General features: G+C 30.4%; 1 protein-coding gene across 1 annotated transcript; it reads right to left on the reverse strand.

Annotated features, from left to right (window-relative positions):
- Positions 1-7037: 7037 nt before the first annotated feature.
- Positions 7038-7812, reverse strand: LOC139853427 (cold shock protein 2-like). Its single transcript, XM_071842820.1, has 2 exons — positions 7763-7812; positions 7038-7476 (listed from the first exon to the last, which is right to left on the reverse strand). Exons 1-2 carry the CDS (start codon positions 7810-7812, stop codon positions 7038-7040), a joined length of 489 nt encoding a protein of 162 aa, XP_071698921.1.
- Positions 7813-9619: the final 1807 nt, after the last annotated feature.

Raw genomic sequence — 9619 nt, forward strand, 5'->3', positions numbered from 1 at the left:
TAGAATATATTTTAAGTACTTGTGTCTATTTCGTCAAACATTTATAAAAGCAGCGCATGTATTCTCAGCCCAAAAATATAAGGAAAGATATAGTAAAGTAGATATGGTATAGATCGTAAATATATATCCATTTAGTTGATATGGACATATAATAGAAAATTTATTCATTAAAGTAGTCACTTGTTGGCTCAGTGATTTTTGTATCAAGGTCATCCACAAGGTTTGCCTCTTTTCCTTTTTCCTTTAGGGATTCTTGATATTGATTAACAGAATATTGATTTGTTCAACATTTCTTAGACCAATGTCCAATTTTACCACATCGATAACAAGAATCTTCAATATTCTTTGAAGAGCTTCCTTCAACATTATGATTTGTGGGATTGTATGGTAGTTGAAATTTATAATTTTGTGGATTATTATTTTTTTGTCCACGACCACGACCACCGTAACCATTACGACCACGACCACCACCACGACCATTACCATAAGGGTGATTTCGAACATAGTTATGATTTTTATTATTGTTATGGTAATTTCCATGATGCTGATTTTGGCCAATATGACCACGACCTTGCCCACGTCCTCGTCCAAGTGCATTTCTTTTTTTATTATTATTATTGTTAATAGCATTAGCTTTAGGGAATGCTAGCGCACCCGTAGGACGAGATTCTTAATTCTTCATCAGTAATTCTTTATTCACTTCTACAACTAAGAGAGAAGTTTGAAGTTTGGAAAAAGTTTTGTAATTCTGCAATCTTAAATTTTCTTGTATAGTTATGTTTGCAGAATGCATTGTGGAGAAAGTTTTCTCCATCATATCAGCATCACTTATTTCTTGACCACAGAATTGAAGCTTTGAACGGATCTTGAACATGGCCGAGCTGTATTCACTTACCTTTTTAAAGTCTTGGAACCTTAGATTTCTCCATTCTTCCCTCGCAGCTGGGAGTAATATTTCCTTTTGATTATCGAATCTACTCTTGATACTTTCTCATAAAACATGTGGATCTTTGATAGTGAGATACATATGTTTTAAGGTGATATCAATATGTTTGCGAATAAAAGCAATTGATTTTAATTTATCTTGATCAGAACAAGAATTGTTTTCTTTTAAAGTTTCTAGAATACCCAATGATCCAAGATTTATTTCTACATCCATGACCCATGATGTGTAGTTTGTTCCTGATACGTCTAGGGCATCAAACTCAAGCTTTGATAAGTTTGACATTTTCTATTTTCAGAAAGATGAACAACATAAATTATAATCATAATCAATTTCTAACAACATGAAATTAGAATCATTTTAAATTCATAAGTAGCAAACAACAAAATAATGATATGATTACAAATAATAAAACCACAAGAGCATGATAGAATATAGGTTCACCCGGTAGTATATTAGCAACACTGATGATAGTTAATATGACCAATACAATAGGAAAAATCATCTTTGTGTGAATCATCTTTACAAAAACTTTTTGAGAGTGGTAATCTGAGAAAATGAAGATTGATTTGTGAAAATGTGAAAACGGAGATGTTTATTTTATATTTGAAAAATATAATCGTTGTAACGTCGTCAGTTGACGTTAACAACCGTTATGTATATATGACCGTTGTAACGTCGTTAGTTGACGTTAACGAATGTTATGTACTCGTTATATTAATAATCATTTTAATAAAAGAATTTTATTAGTATAAATATGATTACTATAAAATATATTTAGTATAAATATGTTTAGTATAAATACGAAGATTAAGAGAATAAACATATTATGCATAAATAATAAATTTAAGAATAAACATTAGTATGCATGAAATAAATAATGATTAATTGCATAAATAATCATAAATGTTAGATAACATAAATATAAATGTTAGTGAAGTTAATAAGAGTTAGATTATAGAAATATAATTCAGGCGGTATAACCGACCATATATAACATAAATATAAATGTTAATGAAGTTAATAAAAGTTAGATTACAGAAATATAATTCAGGCGGTATAACCAACCATATATAACTTAAATAATATAAATATAAATGTTAGTTATGATGATAATAATATTTACCTTACTAATAAATAATAGAAGATATCGTTAAAGAATTTTTTTTTATTACCTTGATTATACGGAGCACTTCGTGCTGATAACGTGTTATAATTCAGTAGGCTTATAACTACCTTTAGTGGTGAACGTGTTATAATTCAGTAGACTTATAACTACCTTTAGTGGTCTATTTCTTGACTGTAGGCTATTGACAATTAGAAGATAAAAGAGAGGGAGAGAGCATATTGATATTATTCGGTGTACAAAACTTACATACATGTGAGGCTTATTTATATTGCTTAAATCTATTGTACATAGTTGAGAGTTGTTAAATGCATTTGGCAATATGCATAAAAGTTGTCGGCCATACAGATTTGTCTTATAACAGTTTGTGTTATTTCAGAGTTTGGAATCATTGATTTTTTTTATTTTTTTTACTTTTTTTCGTAAAATAACGATAACGAATACTATATAAAACAAAGGATAATTATCAAAAGATGAATGGAGTTGTAATCCTTTAAATTCAATAATTTGCATGAAATTCAACGAACCAATCAGAATGCGACATGTGGCGCGACAATCACATGTGATTGAAAAAAAACATTTCAAATTTTTTTTTTAAATTTTTTCAAAAAAAAAAATTAAAAATTTAAAAAAAAAATTTTAATTTTTTTTTAAATTTAGTATGTCAAATATAATCACATGTGATTGTAAAACTCAATCACATATAATTGTAAAACACAATAACATGTGATTCTGCATTTCAAATCCAATCACATGTGATTGAAAAAAAATTCATTTTTTTTTTCAAAAAAATATTTTAACCGAAAACAGACTTTAATTCAGTGATTTGATCAAGTTTGTTAGCGTTTCGTGATCATATTTTCAATATTTCAGACTTTAATTCGGTGATTTGATCAAGTTTTGATCAAAAACTTGGTGTTTAAAGGTTTTCGCACAAACTTACTAAAATTCGTCATTTTACTAAAAAAAACAAATTTCAATCACATGTGATTGGATTTGACATGCAGAATCACATGTGATTGGGATGCAGAATCACATGTGATTTACTGCGTGTCAATCCAATCACATGTGATTGAAAAAAAAAGTTTCGAAAAAAATCGATTTTTTTTTAAAGAACATTTTTTAATTTTTTCTTTTTTGAAAAAAAATTTAATTTTTTTTTCCAATCACATGTGATTATCACTACACGTGTCGCACTCTGATTGATTCCTTGAATCCCAACTTAAAAATTGGTTTCATTTGAATATTTCTCAAGATGAATGACCAGAACAAAGATACAACCGGATAACGGATAGCTCGAAACTAGAAAGCAAAAGCCTAAACCGAAACCTAAGAACGAGCCAACCGTAAAAAGAAACAAAACAACAAAACTAAACAACCAATCAAACACCTAACTAAACTAGCAACTAACTAAAAGATCGCCACAAACGCACGAGATCAAAACATTAAAGGACACGATAAGATAAAATCCTAATAACGAACCTCTACAAGTCACCATAAAATCTTCCAAACAAAAACCTCCTTGCATTCTCACCCTCAATGTTTTTTATTCTGACATGGATCAGAATACTTTGCTAAGACTTCGAAAAATTCTTCGTAACTCCGAGATTCATTTTTTGATTGTTTCGAACCTATTAGCTTACCCTTAACCATTTTAGTCGAAAAATTGGGAGACTCCGTCGAAGAAACGACCACACACTTTGAAAAAGACGTATCATGTATGGATGCCTCACCATTCGCTTCACACCTTGTAGCTTCGGCACGTTGCAAATTCACTTTATATTTAACCTTTTCTAAATGATTATGGACCGACTCAATGTTGACACACGGGATGCAAATTCACTTTATATACCCCTTGGAAATGTATATATTCGTATAAGAGAGCGGGGAAACATGTCAACTTATCACAAGTTGCACAAAGTGTATTTTGTAATGACTTATCATGAAATTCGTAAATTATCATTGGAATGATAAAAAAAAAATTATAAGTTTTATTTGTCATACGAATTAGTTATAAACATGTTAAAGATAAGAGTGTTTTAAATCATCCTAATATAACATATTTACTCGACCCACCCATTTTGTCATCTTTGTTAGCATTCTTCTAATATTTATTCTTTTGTGAAATACCCAGTAATTTTAGTTTGGAGATCTCAATTACAGATTAAACATGGAAATAGATTTAGCTAGGGAACTTATCAAGGGGCAATATTGGACTGCACTTCAAGAGTTTGATCGGCTATGAATAGAATTAAAAGACGGTGTAGTGTTTCAAGGGTAGAGATAAGGGAACATCGAATTCTCACCACTTATAAGCACTCCATATTTAATTGCAACTGATACTCGGGTACCCTTCCTAGCATAACAGGAGAAAAGTCAAGGACACCAGCATGGTATGCACATTATATATATATATATATATATATATATATATATATATATATATATATATATATATATATATATATATATATATATATATATATATATATAGTCAAAAGTTCAAACGAGAACCACAAAAAAGGCGAGAACTGCGAGAACTTATAATTTACATAGATTTTTACATGTAAGTAGATTGAAGCACCCATAAATATTGATGGGGAGTAAGAATGAACATAAAATAAGTTGAAAAAACTTATAATTTACCTATATAATCAAATATATAGCTTCATGTTCACATGTGCATATTTGTTTGTGTAACATGTGAACTTTTCATATAATTAACAATTTAACATGTAATTTGTGGTAATGAACATATGTTTGTTAATAATATGAGCATTAATTAACATTTACATATAATTTGTTGCATTTAAATGCATAAAAACTATTAAATTAAAAAGTTCTCGCCATTTTTGTGGTTCTCGTTTGAACCTTCCCCTATATATATATATATATATATATATATATATATATATATATATATATATATATATATATATATATATATATATATATATATATATATATATATATATATATATATATATACATCATTAATGTCGCTACAGTATTTAGATTCAAACAAATTATGTTTGGCCATCAGATAAGCAATTATGTGAGGAAACTCTTTTAAAAAAAGAAAATAAGTGTTTATTGAAAATGCTTATTAATTTGTGTTTATAGGGTTATTTGGGTGATTAAAAAAGTATTGGTTGTGTTTACTCTTACTACAACTTTAATGTCAGGTATTTTTTGTTGTAACCTATTAGCAATTGTTAACAAATACTCTATCAAACTCTATCATTTCATAAAACCTGCGATATTTGCGGGTCTTTAACTAGTATATATATTTTTTTGAAAGACAAGTCTTTAACTAGTATATATATATGTATACTAAAAAAAAAAAAGTTAAAAAAAAATAAATTGTTTGGGAGAAGATCCACTAGCAATATTAAAATAACATTAATTAATAAGAATAATCAGTGTTAAACCAAAATTTTACTAAATAATATTTAATACTGTTTTAAAAAGTTCACTTAATAGCGAAAAATAAAAAACTAGTTATTTCTAAATTGATTTCAATTCGATTCAATTTTGATATCAGGTTTGATATGTTTTGTTAACGATCTTATTAATTCATAACAAAGTTAAATTAACTAATTGTCACGACATGCATCATGCAAAGCCGGTACTGAAAATCATTCAAAATTGTTAATGCAGTTAATTAAATGATTATTTTGCTGACTCACTCAACTCTCGATGATGGCTGGCAGTAGAAGTGGTGTGCTGTTGGAAGTGTTAACGTAGATAGGCGCCTAAAAATTCAACAAAGTCAAAGTGAAAGTCAAAGTTAAGCTATAACGATGGAAACACGTAGTGTCTATTCATTTGTTGGCCCTCATAGAATTGGGCAGGGGCGGATTTATTAGAGGGTGAGTGGTTGCACATGACACTACTCAAATACGCGATGTAGTGGAATAATTTTTAAGTTTTTAACTAGACACCACTAGAAAAGGACGGATTCAACTTGGGCAACCGAGATCGGGTGCCTTAGTGGCCAAATTTTTGTTTTGGTGAAATTTTATGTGTTTTTATGGAAGAAATTGATGGAAGATGCAAGGTTTGAAGTTTTGAAGGTTTTAAAAAGATAGGTTGCAGGTATTGAAGAAAATAAGAGGTAAGAGAAAGAGTTTAATTAGTGATGAGCCCCTTTGCTTACTTTCAATATTTTAATTTTATTATTATTATTATTTATAGAAGCCCATGTGAAGTTCACAGAAAATATTGGTACTTTATTTATATTAATAATCAAAATTCATAATAAAAATAATATGGAGTAATACAGAGAAGGTATAGTAGGTAACTTTTAGTAATTTATGTTTATTACTGTGTATAAAGATGAATTGATTTATATTGAGAATTACTATGTTAACGTTGTTTAATGTAAATTTTTAATCATAATATTTTGTCTTCATAAAAAAAAAAGTTTTTGAATCCGCCGTTTGACAATGAATAGTGTAATTTTTTTTATGGATGGTACTATTAAAATAATCTATCTAGAAGATTTTTTTTTTGAATTTATAATCAGTGACACCACTGACTGACATTCCTAGATCCGCCACTGGAATTGGGTTCTATATTTGGGGAAAAAAAAACTGTGTTACTAGTTCGCAATACTCAGTTTTATTATAACAAGTAGATAAATAAATTAACAAGACAAGAATTTACTGAAAATTGTTACAATAACCACAAAGATCACACTTCATTTTTCTCTTCGACTTCCTCCTCACTTTTATTACATTTTCTACTACATTTTTAACGCTCTAAGATTAGCATAATTAATGGCTAGTATTTTTTATTTTTTTTTTTGATATAACATAATCAACATCCATTAATCATTCAACACAAAATAACATAGAAATATAAGAAAGATTATCCAGAATTCATAGAACAAACACACCACTGGAACAATGTTCCTTACACATTTGTTAGTTTAGTTTTATTCAATCACGAATTCGTTGGACATTCTCATGCAGTATGCTCTGGCTCTCCACACATGTAACACTTCCCACCACCACCTGACGGATAACTGCCGCCGCCGCCGCCACCAGACCTGTGGCCACCACGTCTACACTTTCTAGCCAAATGTCCAAACTCACCACAAGTAAAACATCTATATCCGCCGCCGCCTCCGCCACTGTTACGGTAGCGGTATCCATCACCACCGCCACTACGACGGCCATTGTAACCACCGTCACGGTTACCATCACGATTACGACTTCTTTCAATTTTAGATCCATCTAAAGCAGTAACATTAACAGCTTGTTGCTTATCGTTTTTATCAACAACCAAAAATTTAACTTTCTGACCTTCCTGAAGAGTGCGGTAACCATCCGATTGAATCTCGGATTGATGAACGAAAAGCTCGTCACCGCCTTCATCTGATTTGATGAATCCGAAACCCTTGCTGAAGGTGAATATTTTAAACAAGATCAGATATGAATGTGAGAAAGTAGAATGAACAAGGTAATATGGGGCAATTTTCTGACTTTATTCTCTTCTGAAAAAACGGAAATTACAATACAAAATGTAAATGGAACACATCTATTTATTTGCAGAAAGTAAATAACTACTGTCCTAAAAACTTGGACTATCACTCCACATATCCCACGTTTAGCAAATGACGTGCAATTGGCTTCCCACTTCCTGTATACTCGGTCAAACAAAGACTTAGACCAAAATTGTACTAACACTTGCTATCGTGAAATCGAATCACAACACCTATTGATGCAGCTTCCGCCATTGATTAAACTTGATCTAGGGTTCGTAGAGAGTACGTATGAGTGAACCCTAATTGATATTGGCGCTTAAGATTTTTTCTTCTGTATTAATGGCTAGTATTTATATTTATAGTCAACCTTTAATTTGTAAATCGAGTTAAACTTAGCCACCAAGCTTAACTTGTGCACAGAGTTTATATTGCCCACCGAGTTACATTTTTTTTTTTTTGAAAAGCAAGAGATAATTTGATTAATTCATCACGAGTTTAGTACATCAAAGTTGGCTAGATGTTGCCAACACTCACGAAACAGAAATACAGCATGATACAGGTTTGCGAGCAAGCAAACGCCTAAGAAGTTCGACTTTTACACAATTATGATAGATTAAGGTGAACACTAGGATTGTAAAGCCGAGTGCCATTCAATCTTCTTCCCTTTAATCCTTTGCGAGATCCATTCGAACGATTTGCTTTGAATTTCATTTAGAGCCACCGGGGCGTTCCACGAGTTACCACGAAACACTTTATTGTTCCGATTTTTTCAAATGAAATACGCACAAACCCACTAGACCGCTCGCCAAATCTTTTTCCCGAGCAATGACATAGGAACCGAAGAATTTCCTTTTAGAATTTCGTTGGCGCTTAAGTTTGTAAAGTTACCAAAACCCCACTAACCGAATACCCGATTCCATATTTCCATGGCGTGAACGCAAAAGATTAGAGAGTGGTCAACCGTCTCTAAATCATCGTCGCATAGCGGGCAACGGACACTATTTAAATCGATACCTCTTTTATCAAGCTCGATTCTAACCGGAAGACGTTTTTTACCGACCCGCCACACGAAGATCTCTAGTTTTTTTGGAACTAAGTTGTTTCGAAGTGTTTCTTGATCCGTGAAGCTCCTGGACAGAATATGTTCATCGATTAATTTTGCTAGTTGCTTAACCGTAAAATCTGTAGTGACCCGAACTTTTCCGAACCTTTTTATGATTATATGTTTAATGAAAACTATATTTACATGATTAAATGTTTCCAACATGTTAAGCAATCAAACTTGTTAAGACTTGGTTAATTGAAACGAAAATTTTGTAAACGTCTGATTACCCAGTTTGACCAATGATTCACGAACGCTATAAGTTGTATATGACATGATGATACACAAATGAATAAATATATATGTTTAACATGATATAATGATCATCAAGTATCTCATTAAAAATAGTAACAATAAGTTATATACTTAAAAAGGAGACTATTAACGTATGAAACTCGAAACGATACATATAACGATTATCGTTATAACCACGTCTTACTAAATATATATGAAGCATATTAATACATTGTTATATTATATATAACATGATAATATGATAATTAAATATATCATTAAGTGTATTAACAATGAACTACATAAGTAAAAACAAGACTACTAACTTAAGGAATTCGAAACGAGACATATATGTAACGATTATCGTTGTAACGACATTTAAATGTATATATCATATTAAGATATATTAATATATCATAATATCATGATAATATAATAATTTAAAATCTCATTTGATATTATAAACTTTGGGTTAACAACATTTAACAAGATCGTTAACCTAAAGGTCTCAAAACAACACTTACATGTAATGACTAACGATGACTTAACGACTCAGTTAAAATGTATATACATGTAGTGTTTTAATATGTATTCATACACTTTTGAAAGACTTCAAGACACTTATCAAAATACTTCTACTTAACAAAAATGCTTACAATTACATCCTCGTTCAGTTTCATCAACAATTCTACTCATATGCTCCCGTATTCGTACTCGTACAAT

This window comes from Rutidosis leptorrhynchoides, chromosome 6 (assembly GCF_046630445.1).
Source record: "Rutidosis leptorrhynchoides isolate AG116_Rl617_1_P2 chromosome 6, CSIRO_AGI_Rlap_v1, whole genome shotgun sequence".
In the NCBI taxonomy this organism is placed as follows: Eukaryota; Viridiplantae; Streptophyta; class Magnoliopsida; order Asterales; family Asteraceae; genus Rutidosis; species Rutidosis leptorrhynchoides.

Excerpts from the sequence above, each read along its gene's own strand:
- LOC139853427 (XM_071842820.1), bottom strand. The coding sequence starts at position 7,812 with ATGGCGGAAGCTGCATCAATAGGTGTTGTGATTCGATTTCACGATAGC. Across the intron at positions 7,477-7,762 it reads ATTCGATTTCACGATAGCAA|CAAGGGTTTCGGATTCATCA; the intron begins GTGTTAGTACAA and ends ATTCACCTTCAG.